This window comes from Elgaria multicarinata, chromosome 10, assembly GCF_023053635.1.
Source record: "Elgaria multicarinata webbii isolate HBS135686 ecotype San Diego chromosome 10, rElgMul1.1.pri, whole genome shotgun sequence".
NCBI lineage: Eukaryota > Metazoa > Chordata > Lepidosauria > Squamata > Anguidae > Elgaria > Elgaria multicarinata.
The window spans coordinates 22,571,243-22,588,764 of NC_086180.1; the positions used below are offsets into that span (position 1 = coordinate 22,571,243).

At 42.3% G+C, this 17,522-nt stretch overlaps 1 protein-coding gene across 4 annotated transcripts in view; it reads left to right on the forward strand.

The window, feature by feature from the left end:
* Positions 1-958, forward strand: part of SMARCAD1 (SWI/SNF-related, matrix-associated actin-dependent regulator of chromatin, subfamily a, containing DEAD/H box 1) — a 55,821-nt gene extending 54,863 nt beyond the window's left edge. For all 4 annotated transcript variants that reach the window (XM_063136170.1, XM_063136173.1, XM_063136175.1 and 1 more), the window contains one exon: positions 423-958. In XM_063136170.1, coding sequence (XP_062992240.1) covers positions 423-484 — 62 coding nt within the window. In that variant the 3' untranslated portion in view covers positions 485-958. The remainder of the gene's footprint in view (positions 1-422) is intronic.
* Positions 959-17,522: the final 16,564 nt, after the last annotated feature.

The following is a 17,522-nucleotide window of genomic DNA, read 5'->3' on the forward strand; positions in this document are numbered from 1 at the left end:
TTCAGCTATGAGCTGTGTGAAGAAGTATTTTCAAAAGCAAACTTTCAAAAGCAGCTTGTGACATGGCATTAAAAATTCCAGATGTTGACTGTGCTAGTTCCCTTACTGGATCACAATCTGAACATACTGGCAGGCAGAACAGCAACTGTTGTGCAAAACCTGGAGACTCACTTGGAGCACATAGACTGGATTTGAGTCAGTGGCTTACAAGTACAGGCCCAAGCAACCCTTTCATCCCTGATTCCATTTTACATTAATATAACATCAAAACTGACCCAAAATAACAGAGTTTCCCCTGTTAGAGAGTTAGCAAGGTTGCAGAAAATGATGTTCCTTTATTTTAGGTGCCTAGATTATAAATATTAGGTTGCATGAAATGATTCTTACATGTGCAGCTCTGATACATTCCTTTTATTCTGCAGGAGAAGAAGGAGCCATTCCAGCAGATATAGCAACACTATTAAAAACATCATTAGGTCTCTAATAATATAAAGAAAAATGTTGTAGATATCTTTTTTATTTGAGGAAAAATAAAATGTGGTGCTTCAAGAACTTTTTGTTATTAAATACATTTGTATGGACATTTATAACTTTTTGTAACTTCCTTGTTGTATTGCTCATGGCATAGTTCTTCCCCACCCCATCCCACCCCCAGAAGTAAAATGTAGAGTTGCCACAAAAATGCCACATAAGCTATCTTACCAAGGTAGTTTTTAAATGGGGACCCTAGTTTTAACCCTAGTTTTAACAGAACTGCTAATGCTTAAAATTGTTCCATATTTTTGTAATTATTTCTACCTCCAAATATATATATAGAACCTGTCTATTTCACTGGATGTTTTTTTTTTACATGTGCCTTATTTGAAATGCCCATAATTGTTGTCTCTCTGCTTGTTTTTATTTGGAGTACTGTAATGTTTTGTATCAAACTGTTCACATAATAAAAGTTGGCCCTTAACAGATTGTGTTTTGCTAAATGGTTATTTGAAATGCAGAGGGGATGCTAAAGTTTTAAGCTGTTCAGATTTAATTTGTGTTACATATGGTAGCATTGCGTTTTGAGGCCTTGGTTCTTTGCCTCAAATAGTGGTCCTGGTTATTTGCCTAAGTCTACGCTTCGATAGTGTCTAGACAGCAAGTCTTTTTTCTTCGGAAAGCTCTGGGAACCATGACTTAAAAGTATTTTGGTTTAATGTTTTAAGCACTTGTGCATTTGTAATCCCTTTTTAGTTGTCAAATTAGTTTGAGTGTATGGATTATGTATTACATTTATTGACTTCTTTATGGATTTTCTCGTAAAGGCATAATTGTATGGATTTTATGGATACTCTCTTGAATCTTATGAGAAAAGTCAAGATGAAGATGATAACTGAAGCGCTTAAAATAGTAGGTGCTGTACAAAATGTATAAAAAAGGGCAGAGCATACCCAAGGGTTTGCAATCTAATACAAATGTAATAAAGTGTTACCTGCCTCCTGTCTTTTCACTGTCCTGGAGTGACGGATCTTTTTTCCTTGTCTCTTTCTCCCTCCATGTGCCCCAGTTTCTTTCAGTGGCTGTTTCTCAGATCCTTGTTTATTTTATTTATTTGGGGAGGGGAGAAGCAGGCCAAGAAGATCTCAGGGTCTGCACCAGCTGGAGTCACCTACCCTTCCCCATCCCATATCTACCATCCAGTGTCCTGTGGGAAGAAATCCAGGAGAGAGAAAGGAAGTAGATGAGGTTAATGCCAAACACCTACTCCTGTTCCAGCTGGATTTTCCCTGCCCCCAAGGCCATCTTCCACTAATTGCCCTGTGGAAAGAAGCCCAAAGGTTTATTTATTTATTTATTTAACTTGTTACTATTGTTCATGTGATTTTACTAGTTTTATGTTACTTGTAAGATGCCTTGGTAGGATTTGTATCCTGAATGGTGGCATATAAATTATTCTTTAAAATAAATAATAACATATGTCCCACCTTTAGACCCATAAGAAACCTATACTGGGTCCACAGGGTGCTTTATACAACATTATAGAAACAGCCATGAAGATAAGGCAGCCTCAACTAAAAAACACAACAACAAAACAACAACAACCCAAATCAATTGAGGTAACTTAAGTCAAATAATAAGCTGAGAGAACTTATCTTTATACTGTAAATCAGGTACCCCCAACCTTTTTGGACCTGTGAACACATTTGGGAATTTGAGAAATGTCTGTGGACACCCCAATGAAGTAGCTCCCTTGGAGGATATGGCTAGTCACATAATGCCTGTTGTGACTGCCTGGATCGTTAAAAGTAAGCCAAATAGAGGCAAGGGAGAGAAATAGGCTAGAGACTAGGAGGGGGCAAAATAGCTCAGCTAAAGAGAAAATGGGGAGAGAAATAGTGAAGCTAAAGGCCAGGAGGGCAGGGAAAGTGCAAGGCTAGAAAAGAAGAGAAAGAAGATTGCCCTAACATTTTCCAAGGTTTGTCTTAAGACTTTTTCTCATTTTTTGGAAGGGGACAGGGAGAGAAAAGCTTTGTGGGCACTATTGGAGGCCCTGATTTAGTCTGACCTCTCTACCATGACCTTCCCGTCTTGGGTGTCCCTTCACGGTTTAGCTCATGGCATCCTTGAGGTGCTCAAGCTCCAGCACCACGACAAGGTAACGATCTCCTTTGCTGGAGACCAGGTTGGGGACTCATGCCATATATCAACCCAAGAATTTGTTTTCAGGACCAGAACAGATCTCAGTTCTTCTACGCACAAAACTACTGCTGTTCCTTGCCACAAACTTCCTTTGTTTTGTCAGCCAAATTGGGGTGAGGGAGCTGTTTTGGTTGCTCTTGTCAAACCATCGGAAGTCAAACTTGCCAATCTACTACAAATCACTATAAAATCTAGCAGTACAACCCACTCTATTTTCTGCACGCACGTACACCCCTAACAGATGTAGATGCCCGTTTATTTTCAGTGTGTTCCTGTTTTACGATTTGAATTTGTTTGCTTCTTTTTGCCCTTTTGGTTTTTTTTTTTAAATATTTTTTGGTTTTAGATTTCTGGTGCAATGGCTTCTTGGCAATGATACAGAAATAGTAAATAAATCAAGTGTGTAGATAGGCTGGGGAGATGGTGGTTGTTTTAAAGAACGCTGCTCGCAGACTTTTTAGGAATTTCAGTGTCAAAGCTAGCACTAAATTTGGTTTGGAACATACTGGATGCCAGTGGAGTTGTTTCAAAATCAGTAAGTTATATGCTTCTAGCAGTTTACATCTGTTAACAATTGGGAAGCCACATTCTGGGCCACTTGTAGTTCTGGGCTATTATTTAAAGGCAGACTACAGATAGCTGATTACTCTCTGAATGTCACAAAACCATGAATTGCCATGGCCAGATCCTGTCTGTCCTGGCAAGGATACTCCGCTTCTGAAATCTCTTCATTGGCTCCCAATTCATTCCAGAATCCAATATAAACTTCTCCTGTTGACCTTCAAAGCTTTTCACGGTCTAGCTCCTGCCTATCTCTCCTCTCTCATCTCACACTATTGCCCCGCTCGTGCTCTTCGCTCCTCTGATGCCATGCTTCTTGCCTGCCCAAGGGTCTCTACTTCCCTTGCTCGGCTTCGTCCATTTTCCTCTGCTGCCCCTCATGCCTGGAATGCTCTTCCAGAACACCTGAGAACTACCAACTCAATCACAGCTTTTAAAACACAGCTAAAAACTTTTCTTTTCCCTATAGCTTTTAAACTTTGAGTTTGTTCTGACTCTATACTGTTAGCTTCACCCTTCCCGGTGCCTGTTTACACTTCCCTGTGCCTGTTTGCATTCTCCTTCCCTTCTTATTGTTTACTACAACTTTATTAGATTGTAAGCCTATGCGGCAGGGTCTTGCTATTTACTGTGTTATCTGTACAGCACCATGTACATCGATGGTGCTATATAAATAAATAAATAATAATAATATTCCAACATTAATTGATAAAAAGGACTCCTGACCACCATCCGGGAGCAATGTTTTAGAAATTAATAGGAAGCCAAGCTGAGTTTGGGGTGGGAGAGAGCTCCCTGAAGACAAAGAGATAAAACACACCAGATCTATCATACTTGTATATGCTGTGATCATAATTCTCACGTTTTTCAAGGAGGAGCCTTCTGAGATCCTGGGGACCTGCTTCCAGTATGGTGTAGTAGAGGCAGGACTCACAGGGTTGAAGTACCCAGATTATTTTACTAGCTGGGAAGATGGCATCATCTGCTGCCCCTCTCAGGATCCCCCTGGTCTTCACAGTAGCTGGGGAGTAGGGATGGATTTTTTCCAGTGATAGTATGTTGTCATGAGTTTGTAATGCAAATTATTTTGTGGTGAAGATGAAAACTGCTATAACTAGACACAGCTGCCAGTATTTTTGGGCTCTCCTTGAGGGCGTGGCTATGGGTACTGTTGGGATGACCGCCTCCACTCCAAAATTGACCACCATACTACTGACTGCCAGTCAAAGTAAGCAACACTTGTCTAGGTGTCGGTTTGCTATGTCCCAAAGTAATAATTAGATGGAGTTGCTCACTTCTTGCCTTAGGTTAAGAAGTTGGGCTCCGAGATCGATCTATATTTTCTGAACTTCCCTTTCTAGACCGTGGCTAAACAAGCAATCCTGCTCAAATTCTTTAATATCTCTTTGCCTCAATCCACTGGAATGCATCCAGCTGTCCAGGAAGGTCTCCACGTACTCACCTGCCAAAGAGATGGAAAAATAAGTTTGAGATTGTTGACTTTAAAAGATTTGAGAAATACTCTGCAAGGAATGCTGCAGGATATGGTCATCTTCATTTCCCCCAGAAGGTGGCAGCATTAGAACTGAAAGAAAAGTATGGGAGGTCAATGAGAGAAGGTGCAATTAATGTGCAAAAGGGAAGGATGGCCTAATAAAATGATGGTTATTTAAAAATGTGAGAAGTGACTTAAAAAAGAAAAAGAAGAGCCAGCCACCATTTAATTTAATGCAGCTTAAGCCAATTGCTTCTTTTAAATTTTGTTTTAACTGTTTTATTCTGTTTTTATTTTCATTTTACCTTGTACACCGCTCCAAAAATTTTCAATGGGGAGCGGTATATAAATATTCTAAATAAATAAATTGATGGAATCCATGAGGGCCAATGTAGTGAAGCTGCCCATGAGCTCCATTCCACTACAAAAGTCGTCCTCTGATTCCTTGCTGGCAAGTAGGGCAGCTGGGCATTTATTTATTACATTGTGTATGGACAAGGGTTTTCCAAGTGGCTTACAATATTTAGAAGATACAAGGGATACAGCAAGAACCACTTGCCCCCAAAGCCCAAGCTGAACAACCCAGCACTACTTGAGCAACAAGCAGCACCTGATGTTCCTTCTCACAAGACAGTTGATATCAGTTGGCCCTATTGTGGGAGGAAGCTATCCCACTGCAACAGGCCTTGATGTTTTCATGCCCCGCTCCTGTCTCCTTCACTCTTCCCTTCCTTCACAAATGGTACACGAGAGGGGAGGGGCTTCTCAAGTTGTGCCATTTCCATTCCCAAATACTTGCCAAAAACGGTCCCTCTGCTGCCTGCTTTGCACAGGGTAACGAACAATGGTTTAATTCCAGCATGCCTTTAACTACTTTTTGCCTCTGTAAAGGCCTATTTTAACTGTTGCCATTTATTATTTTTATTCTGTCATGGCTTATATTCTGTTGTTGTTGTTAGCTTCTTTGAGTGCATTTACTTCAAAAAGGCAGGATAGATGGTGTTCACTGTATGATTTTCAACAGTTGCTGTCTTTCCCTCAGCCCACCTCCCAGGCTTGTTGTGAGGATAAAAGGGGAGAGAATTCTGAAATTTAATATCACTGAAATGCTCTGTTGTCTGTGACCATTTCCTCATGAGAGCTTAGCACATCTTACCACAATCTGCTACAATCCAGATGTGTTGGACTACAGCTCCCATAGTTTAACACAGCTGGATTGAGGAAGGTTGGCTCAGCAATATATATATCTACTGTCTTTCCATATTATTATATTATTACATCTTTAACTTGCATTTCCTCCAAGGAAGGCAGGGCATAAAAATTTATTTATTTATTACATTTTTATACTTCCCATCAGCAAAGCTCTTAGAGCAGTGCACAAGTTTAAATATAACAAGTATAGATACATTTAAACATTAAAAGTGAAAAAGGCAATATAAAAACCAGCGAAGTTAAAATCCAGGGAAAGCCTGTGTGAAAAGGTATTTTTCCAGGAGACATTTAAAAGATGTTTTCCGCTTTCATAGTGCTATTTCCTGCTTTTTATTCCACATTCATAATGATTTGACACAAGGCCTTTGTTGCTTTTGCTGCAACAGCCCAACCAAACTACCCTGTGGAAGTGTGTGTGTGTGCATGTATATAATAGGAGTCACCCTCTGCTCTGTTTAGAGCTCCTCAAATTCCACATACAACATGGTCAGAGCAATCCTATAGTCCCTAGACTTTGTCTAAGGAGCCATAGGATACTGGAGATTTTCACCTCAGACTGTAGGCAGAGGTGAAAATTCCCACTCATTCCCCCCACCCAAATTCCCCCCACCCAGCCACTATGGAAAGTGCCATGGTGGCTCCTCTTTCGAGGTTGGTGTCACAACCTCAGGAGGGGATAGGGAGAGGAGAAAGGGTGTGTGGAAGGGAGCCCAAGCCCAAGGCCTGCCCCCAGCACAACTCCCTCAGACAGGTTCAAAACCCTGTCTAGTGGAAAACTGTAGAGGACAGGAATTAACTCCAGCACTTCTGCTGGGAGCAACCAGACAAGGCATAGGATTCTTGGAAGCCTACAAGGTCGGAGGCCTCCATCTAGTGGACAGCACTCCAGTAGCTATGTATCCCATTCATCTTTTTCTGCCCAAATGCACTTTCACTGTTTCTGCCTGATGTACATGAGTTCTTGGAACAGGAAGGGGTTATAAAAATTAAAAATTATATTGCCTGATTAAATTGCACTTCACAATTCGTTTCTTCCTTCTCCCTGTATTTCACATTCCCTTAGCTAGTGCTGTTACTTTCCTCTTCGCTGTTCCAATTTACCGGCTTTTTCCTCCCTTTCAATCTCCTCATAATTTTGATCCTCCCTCCTGATGTGAGTTGCTGTGTCCCCCCACTCCCCTTTTGTCTACATTAAAGCCGTTTAATAGTGTGGGCAGAGGTTAAGCCTGCAGAAGTCACGTCAGTGATAAAGCACTCACGTGGGGCCCAAAGCCTCATTCACTAATGGTACGTTCCCAGCAGACTAGAAACTGGGAAAGAAACTCTTAGGCTAAGTGTGTTGGAATAGTGCTGTTCCCCCACCCCTCTGCATACATGTACTTTGAAGCTGCAACTGACTACTGACATCGGGGTGGGGTGGGGTGGGGTATACATATGACCGGTAAAAAAACAACCTATATGTTGGACAGAGGTCCGCCTGGCACCTACACTGTATTCTTTTCATCGCTAGCTAAAGACCTTTTTATTTTCTCAGTATTTTAATAGCTAATTTAACTTAAATTTAAAATTTGCTCTTTTAATTCTGTATTTTAATCCTATATCAATTTCTGCTGTGTGGTTTTATCCTGGTTGTGCTTTTTATATTGTATTTTGTATTTGGGTTTTTAGATCATTGGTTGTTTTATCATGTTCCTCATAGTTTTAATTTTTGTGAACCACCCAGAGAGCTTCGGCTATTGAGAGGTATAAAAATGTAATAAATAAATACTGATACTCAGAAGTGCTGTGTAAGAATTTTGTAATGTGTGGAGCAGCTCTTAAATGAGTTTAAGGCCCATTCCACACAAGCAGAACTGTTCAAGGACATAAATGCTCCCTTTGAGAGTTTACAATCATAGTAAGCTACTTTGTTTGCCATCCAACCTGGGATTGCCTTCTTCTGATTGGCAGCCTCAGACCTGATTCGCATGATCACAGAATAGTTAAGTCACTGTGGCTTGTTGTTAACTAACCCCACACATGCTGGTTACATGCTGGCTGTTTTTGCATAATTGCCCTCACCAGGCAAAGCTTTTCATGTCATCCAAACCCAGCAAACATCCAGTACCCATGGGCCGTTATAGGGTTGTGTGGTGGTTCATTAACCATTCCAACAAGCCACTCTCACCAGCTTCGGACAAAGCAAGAGGCCACGGCGGGGACTTAGTCTAGCAACCTGGCATCCACAGACACTTCAACCAACTGCGAGCTGTGATGATCATGTCAACCAGGTCAGAGATCTCTTTTCCATCACCTGAACCTTTTAGCAAGGAATGCCAGGGGGTGAATCTGTGGCTTTCTGCATGGAAGGCCTCTACTCTACTGCTGCACGATGGTCCTTCCGTTGGGTGACCACATGCCCATTGCAGAGGAAATGTGCAACCCAAAGAGAGGACAAGGGAGGACACAGATTTGCATATGCTAATAATTACTATAATTTAAATAGGGAGGCAGTATAGTCATGATCCGTCTGCTATCCAGGTGCTAGCTGTTGATGGGCAACTTCAAGGCCCCTGCCACTCTCCTTTCCTAGGGTTCTTTATCTTTAAGCCAGACTTGGACTGGCTAATCTTTCCTCTATGGCCACCTTTTCTCCTGGGTAGGGTCAGGAACTAGAGCAGGGGTAGGTAACTTATGTTATCCAGATGTTGGAGTACAACTCCCGTGATCCCTGACAATTGGCCATGCTGCTCCGGGCTGACAGGAGTCAGAATACTACAACATCTGGTGGGTACCAGGTTGCCTCCCCCTCATCATATGACTTCATAGGCAATTGCCTTATTTTTACTTATTTACTTATTTACTACATTTTTATACTGCTCAATAGCCAAAGCACTCTGGGTGGTTCACAACAATTAAAACCATGTCCTGATTGTCGTTTCCCACAGGAAGCTGATTGGCCACTGTGTGAACAGAAAGCTGGACTAGATGGACCCTTGGTCTGATCCAGTATTGGCTCTTTTTATATTCTATGACCCTCTGGAACAGCATGCAAGGCAACTCTGTGTAGGGGGTAGGAGGAATCAGAGAAAATCACTGCCCCATTCCCCTCCTCCACTGGGAAATCTCTGCTGGATCCTGTTTCCCCCTGAAAATGGAAGGAGACCTTACGTTCGCAAAGGGGTACATCTAGATCCAACCATAGAATCACAGGGTTGAGTCAGAATTACTGACTGATCCAGTTGAAAAAAATAAGTTGCACAAAATAGGCTGGTCTCTGTGGACATTGAGACAAATCCCACAACTAGCAAGCGCCCGTGGGACTTTGCAGCAGCTTCCATCACTGCCAGCATGGCATTGTAGTCGAAGTGCTGGTTATAGACCTGGGAGTCCTGGGCTCAATTCCCCATGCATGCTACCTTCAGATCTTTGGAGAAAGAGTGGGACATTAATCAGATCAATGTTTCACAATGTGTTCATTCATTACAAAGAGTTACATTGAGCTTACGATCAAGAGGGAGGCAGGTAAGCCAATTTCCTGAATTATACCCTGTTGCATACCTATAGGTCGCATTTGCACTTTATTTATTTATTTATTTATTTATTTATCATACTTATACCCCGCTCCTCAGCCAAAAAAGGCTCTCAGAGCGGCTTACACTTAGGAAAAAAGACAGTCCCTGCTCTCAGGCTTACAATCTAATAAAGACATGACACACAAGGAAAAGGAGTTCAGGAGGGAGGGAGGGAGGAGAGAGAAAGAAAGAGAGAGAGAGAGTCCAGCAGGAGCAGGCCCCGATGTTACTTCTGCCTGCTCCTGTCCCCTTGGTCCTTCTTCTTCCCCACAGGGCCAAGATGGCAGTTTGCCCTGTGGGGGGGAGGGGAAGAGTCCAGCAGGAGCAGGCCCTGATGTTCGATGTTACTTCTGCCTGCTCCTGTCCCCTCGGTCCTTCTTCTTCCCCACAGGGCCAAGATGGCAGTTTGCCCTGTGGGGGGGGGAAGAGTCCAGCAGGAGCAGGCCCCGATGTTACTTCTGCCTGCTCCTGTCCCCTCGGTCCTTCTTCCCCACAGGGCCAAGACTTTACATTTGTTGCTGTATCCCCACCCACAAAATGTAATGTTTAAGTTGCCTTATGATTCTATCCATAAGGTGGCTACTAGGAGGAGGGCTTTCGCCGCTGTGGCACCCCAGCTGTGGAATGAGCTCCGCAGAGAGGTCCGCCTGGCGCCTACACTGTATTCTTTTCGTCGCCAGCTGCAGACCTTTTTATTTTCTCAGTATTTTAACACCTAAATTTAAACTTTGCAGTTTTAATTCTGTATTTTAATCCTGTATCAATTTCTGCTCTGTGGTTTTATCCTGGTTGTGCTTTCTATATTGTATTTTGTATTTGGGTTTTTAGATTGTTGGATGTTTTATTATGTTCTTAATGTTTGTGAACCGCCCAGAGAGCTTCGGCTATTGGGCGGTATAAAAATGAAATAAATAAATAAAAATAAGGTACTTCCAATGCATCTTGATCTGGACCCAGCCATGGAATTTCAGTTCTGCTAAGCGTTTCTCATTCATGCAGACCTGTAAGATGGAGCATGCTTAGACCATTGGAAGCAAAAGCCCTGCAGGGAAGGCCATTCACTGTGGGGAAAGAACAAAGAGAGTTGCCTGAGGAGACCAATTATTTATTTATTTGGCAAAGTCTCTCCAGATTTGCCTGTTTTTCATTACAGCAGAATGAATTATCGTCACAGTAATTGCCGCTCTCCTCAACTTGCCTCTGGGCATATCACACACTTGGCAGCCCTCCTGTATTTCCTGAAAGTGACTGGTAAGTACTTCAAACTGAAGGATCCAAACAGAAGAGGGGAGCACAATAGGCCGTAGAGACTCCATTCCTAAAGTAGGAATCATTGGGGATACAGTCTATTAGGAAAGCCTTTTCTGTTCTCTTCTATGTTTAATAATATAACAATAACAGAAGAAGAGCCATGCTGGATCAGACCAAGGTCTATCTAGTCCAGCATTCTGTTCACACAGTGGCCAACCAGCTTCCTATGGGAAATCCACAAGTAGGATGTGAGTGCAATATCATCCTCCTGGTTGCATTATGGACTGGTGTACATAAGCACACTGCCTCTGAGATTAGAGGTAGCATATAACCATCAGGACTAGTAGCCACAGATAGCCTTCTCCTCCATGAATTTCTTCAGTCAATGCCATTTAACACCATCCAAACTGGTGGCCATCACTACATTTTGTGGTAGCAAATTCTATCCCTTTACTATGTGCTGTATGTGAAGAAGTATTTCCTTTTATCTGTCCAGAATCTCCGATCAGTCAGCTTCATGGATGACCCTGGGTTCTAGTAGTATGGGAGAGGATAGGGTGACCAACTGTCAGGATTTCCCCGGATTTGTCCTGGTTTTTGTTCTTTCCATGGTGTCAGGGGGGATTTTCTATAATTTTCAATAATGTCCTGGAATGACACACCTTCCCCTTTAAGGCTGCCATTAGCATGGCAGGAGGGAATGACATGCTTTCTTGAGGCACATCATTCCCCCACCCCGAGCTCCAATTGAGGTCTTAAAGGGGAAAGTGGGTCATTCGTGGACATTATAGAAAAGGCCCCAATTGGAGTGGATGGTGGTGGTGCAGAATAAAATCCTTTCCCCTCCTCCACTCCAATCGGGTTCTTTAAGGTGGCGGGGGAATAACGTACTTTTTGCAAGACTCAGAAAGCTGCTTCCCCACACACACACTAGATGTCCTCTTTTTTGGTTTCCCAAATATGGTCACCCTAGGAGAGGAAGAAAAAAAATCTGCCTTTCCACACCATATACTTTTATTATGTCTCCCCTCACTCACCTTTTCTCTAAGCTAAATAGTCCCAGATGTTATAACCATTACTTTATTAAGTATATACATCCTTATTGCTATGAGTAGAAAGCAGTTAAGATAACCCAGGTCTAACCCAGTTCCTCAATACAGGCCCATATTGCTTTCACCAAGAAAAGTGTTCTATCCATTTTTAATTTTATTTTTATACACTTTCCTACTGCACATCCTCCTTTATATTATTCTGTGTCTAACTCTCTCTCATTAGTTCTACTGGGCTTCAGAAGGACATTGCCCATATTTTCTTTCTTTGATTTTCAGTTTGTTCTCCAGTACAGAGTGGGCCTTTGGGATAGTAGAATTTTAAGAGCCACACTATGAGCATACTAAACATTAAAACTGCTAAAGGCACTTTTGGATTATTGCAAAGGCAGATTCCAGTTGGAAAAATGGAAAAAATTGTCAGCTATTGTAAACGGGTTGACAAACTGAATTTGTCTAATATTCTTTTAAAGCCACCCAAATTGGTGCCCATCACTACATCTTATGGTAGTAAACTCTATAGTTTATTTAAGCACTGTATGAAGATGTACTTCCTTTTATCTGTTCTGGATTTCCCACCGATCAGCTTAATGGAATGACCCCAGGTGTTTCACAATCCCAGAGATGCTCTGCACCATCTTCCGTGTGTAACCATTACAAGACGTACATGTCCAGTTTCATATTTCTTCACTGGTGCTACTGGCCAGTCCTGATTAGAACTTGCAAGCTGGAAAAGTGAAACGTCAGAGGATAATTCTCCATCCACTAAAAGCCCTCCCTTTGTCACCATTGGCTTTGTGTCTGAAGCCTTCTAAATCTAATCAGACAACCTTCAAGGAACACCAGAAAAGATTCTTCAGTTCAGGGCATTAACCTAAATACCAAAAGGAAAGGATGTATAGTAGCTGCATTTTTAAAGAACAATGACAAAGAGAACCAGACCAATAACACCACATTAATGAAATTCTTATTAACAACGGAAAATAAGATCTAAGATGACAGCTAGCTTCCTCCTTAGGCTGTGGAGAAAAGGTGGATATGGCTGATTCAGCTGTTTCTGTTTGTTTCTCCACAGCCAAGGGTAGCCCTTTTGGTGAAAATGTCACATTTAATTGCATTTTCTGGTCTTGCAAATTAGTTTCTACAAGCCATGTTTATTTATGCTGCAGACACCATTGGGAACAAATTGTCCCTAATTGTCAAAGGAACCAAAGGGCTGCTTTTTCCCAGACTTTTGTGACATTTCAAAGGGCTTCCGGACTTTTGGGGTGTGGGAGAGAAGGAGGAGTTTATTATCTTTATATAGCATATTGATTTGATTTTTTTTAAAAGAGAGAGAGAGAGAGAGAGAGAGAGAGAAGTTAGGCTTCCCTCCACAACTCCATTTAGAGGTTAGTACTTCATTATTGTCAGCATAATTTTGTTTTAATGTGTGATCCATGTTTGCCTCCTGGTTGCTGAACCTTAGTGGGATTTATCAGGGCTTTAGTGTGAGTCCCACTAGCCATTTCTCCTGAGCTATTCCCATCCCCCTGAACTGGTCACCCATGTGGTGGTGATTCTTGCATGATGCAGATTTAGGCCAGCTGGTTGTCTCACCAAATTGCATTCTCCCAGTGTGTCATAAACCAAAGGTGGAGAATGTCAGGCTCTGAGGCCCAAATTTGGCCTTCCTGAGGTCTGGAACTGGTTCCCCAGAGAACCATGCACTTTTCCCCTAGCCCCATCCCCATTTTTCCCAAAGACCAATAGTTCAGTAGTTTCCCACAATCCTACACTTGTCTACTCAAAAGTAAGTCCCAGTGAACTCAATGTTGCAGCCCAACAGTTCTTAGGACTGTAGTCTGTCTGAATCTCCATCCAAGTTGTGTTACCAATTTTATTGAGATCTGACTTCCAGCTAGTAACAGAATTTGTGTGTGTGAGAGAGAGGGGGGGTGACGGAGGGAGAGAGGCAGGCAGGGCGAATTAAATTTTTCAATATAACAATGTCAAGACTGGGAGAAAATAAAAAAATGAACCACTTATAAAATTCCTGACCATTTTATTTACTCTAATAACAGCTTTGTTTAATTTCCTTAAATTCCTGCTTTTTCCAGACACATTTATTGGGCTTCCTCCAGACAATGGCTTTCTGTTTTGATGGGTGATTTCAGTTTCACAGCTTTGTGTTGTTGTTGTTTTCTTATAAAGCTCTCCAGGTATCTAAAATATGGCACTCTTAGGAGCCACAAATATGGCACTCTTAGGAGCCACTCTTACGTGCGCACAAACAAAACAAATGGGATGGGCAAGATTTCTTTTGCTATTTGAAAGCTACAGAAATCTGCAAAGCTAATTTTTGCCATTGTGTATTGTTGTGTTTCTTGGCATTTCTGTTCAGAATGAGAATCATAGAATAGCAGAGTTGGAAGGGGCCTACAAGGCCATTGAGTCCAACCCCCTGCTCAATGCAGGAATCCACCCTAAAGCATCCCTGACAGATGCCTGTCCAGCTGCCTCTTGAATGCCTCTATTGTGGGAGAGGCCACAACCTCCCTAGGTAACTGATTCCATTGTTGTACTGCTCTAACAGTCAGGAAGTTTTTCCTGATGTCCAGCTGGAATCTGGTTTCCTTTAACTTGAGCCCGTTATTCCGTGTCCTGCACTCTGGGAGGATCGAGAAAGAATGTCAAAACCATTACTTAGGGTGACCAACTGTCAGGATTTCCCCGGATTTGTCCTGGTTTTTGTTCTTTCCATGGTGTCAGGGGGGATTTTCTATAATTTTCAATAATGTCCTGGAATGACACACCTTCCCCTTTAAGGCTGCCATTAACATGGCAGGAGGGAATGACATGCTTTCTTGAGGCACGTCATTCCCCCACTCTGAGCTCCAATTGAGGTCTTAAAGGGGAAAGTGGGTCATTTGTGGACATTATAGAAAAGGTCCCAATTGGAGTGGATGGTGGTGGTGCAGAATGAAATCCTTTCCCCTCCTCCACTCCAATCGGGTTCTTTAAGGTGGCGGGGGAATAACGTACTTTCTGCAGGACTCAGAAAGCTGCTTCCCCACACACACACTAGGTGTCCTCTTTTTTGGTTTCCCAAATATGGTACCCTACATTACTGGAACATTCTTGGTGAACTTAAACATTTGTTTGAGTGTGTATAACAGGATAGTTTAAACAACCACAGATAAAAACAGTTTTTAGATTAAAAATTCCACTTGTTAGTTAGTTAGTTACTTAACAATATTTATAGGCCACCCCATAACAAGTTCTCAGGTTCACTCACAACAAGAAAGAAAACTATTTAAAAATCAACAATAACACTGTAAATACAGCATTAAAATAAACACTTAGAGGTCTCTGCCAGATGAAGTTTGTATCCTGCAGTCACTCACCTCAAGCATAGAATTGTATTGAGGGGGCGGGTGTTCTAGGTGACATATCCACCATTTGTAACCCTGCTGTTTTCCGATCACTTCTTTCATCTTTTTTCTTACAAGAAAAATCCATTAAGGAAGTAAAGATGGAATACAGCCCTGGGGTAGGGTGTCCACTTATGAATCTCCAAAGAAGAGGGAAAAGAGGAACTGTGATTTTGCATAAAATTTACCTGTGCTGATTTATATGTATAGATAAAAAATTAGAAAAATCACTATAATTTAAAAAGAAATACAGTTAATCTCACCATCATGTGGAAGACTGTGCCCAGGTGACTTCTGTGCCCACCTGTTCAAGCGTGCTGACCATGAGCTTTCAATGAGCAATAGTCAATATGGTTCTTTATCTTTAAAATAGAATTGGACTGAACAGCCCTTCAAATAAGGATGACTTCAAATAGAGGACAGTGCTCTGTAAAAGAGGGCACATGGCCACCATGTGGGCCAAAAAAGTATCCCTGCCATTGCACTAGAGTGTCTGTTTGAAGTTACTTTGTTCAAGACTGTCCACTGTGAGGTCAATAACAGAGGTTCAAATGTTATCCCCCTGGTTTCTCAGTAGAGTCCTTTGGGGTGTTATGTTTATGGTCATTTATTCTTACATGCAGAAGTAACCTCTAGTTTTAAGCCTTCTCAGGACCAAAATATTCATTTGCAGCTTTCTAGCTAAAGGGGAGGGGCTGTGGCTCAGTGGTTAGAGTACATGCTTTGCATGCAGAACGTCCCAGGTTCGTTTCTCAGCATCTCAAGGTATCACTCTGGCATCTCCAGGAAAAAAATGCTTCTCAAAAGCCTGGAGAGCTGCTACCAGTCCGTGTCGATGATACTGGGCTAGATGGGCCAAGTATAAAGCAGCTTCCTATGTTCCTAACTGCAAAGGCAAATCTCCTTAAGATTTAGCCCTCATAGCTGCAGTTCCATGACTATTTCCTAATACTTGTTGTTTATTCGTTCAGTCGTTTCTGACTCTTCGTGACTTCATGGACCAGCCCACGCCAGAGCTTTCTGTCGGCTGTCGCCACCCCCAGCTCCCCCAAGGTCAAGTCTGTCACCTCCAGAATATCATCCATCCATCTTGCCCTTGGTCGGCCCCTCTTCCTTTTGCCTTCCACTTTCCCTAGCATCAGCCTCTTCTCCAGAGTATCCTGTCTTCTCATTATGTGGCCAAAGTACTTCAGTTTTGCCTTTAATACCATTCCCTCAAGTGAGCAGTCTGGCTTTATTTCCTGGAGTATGGACTGGTTTGATCTCCCACTAATACTGCTACTTTCACCATCCCTCACTTATTAACTGTGGTCCAGAAATCTGGAATGAGTCAGCAGCTGGGAACCAGAAGACTGCACCAAACAACAATCAAGTTCAGAGGGCAAACCAGAATTTAGGACAAGCTCGGACCAAAAGAAAACTTTGAAGAGCCAAGAGCCGGTCTGGGTGGATTCAGTCCAGAAGGTTCTTTACTGAAAAGATGTAAGGATGCAGTTCACTACATGGGGCAGTGGTGAGCAGTTCCTGAAATTCCTGCAGTTACCCTATTTCTTTGATTCTAAGACGCACTTTTTCCCCCATATAAACATCTCTAAAAATGGGGTGCGTCTTAGAATCGCGGGTGTGTCTTAGGGTTTTCTTTTCTGTTGGTGGTACTGAAATTAGTGTGCATCTTACGATCGATGGTGTCTTACAATCGAAGAAATACGGTAGTAGCAATATGACAGCATATCTGTCATGGCAGCAGCGTATCTGGTATTGTGCTGGTATAGGGGAGATACTGCTAAATCCTAAAGCCCCTCACCTTACAAAACTCCAATATAGGATTGTACCATATCAAAACTGGGCAAAGAGAGATAAAGAATTTCTCAAGCCTAAATATTAAATACATAGCATGCAACTCAACCTCACGTCTTCTTCTTTTACCTGGAAGAAAGTGTATAGGGTTCCAAGCTGAACAGGGACATTTCCCCCTAAATCCCCCCACAACCACGCTTACACAAACACACAGGCTTTAAAAGCAAAAGCAAAACTCAATTGGCACCAATGGAATTTTCTCTCTCTCTCTCTCTCTCTCTCTCTCTCTCTCTCTCTCTCTCTCTCTCTCTCTCTCTCTTTTAGCCCTGGGGGAGAGCAATTTAGGAGAGGAATGGCCGGGTGGAAAGGCTTAAACCACCCCAACACAGCCATGATAGTTGGTCCATGGCACTGATGCTTACTTCAAAGTATGTTAAAAAAAAAAAGTAAAGGTCAACTGCACGCCACCATAGCATGTTGTTTAGCCCCCAGCCAACATGAAGTGCAAAGCATG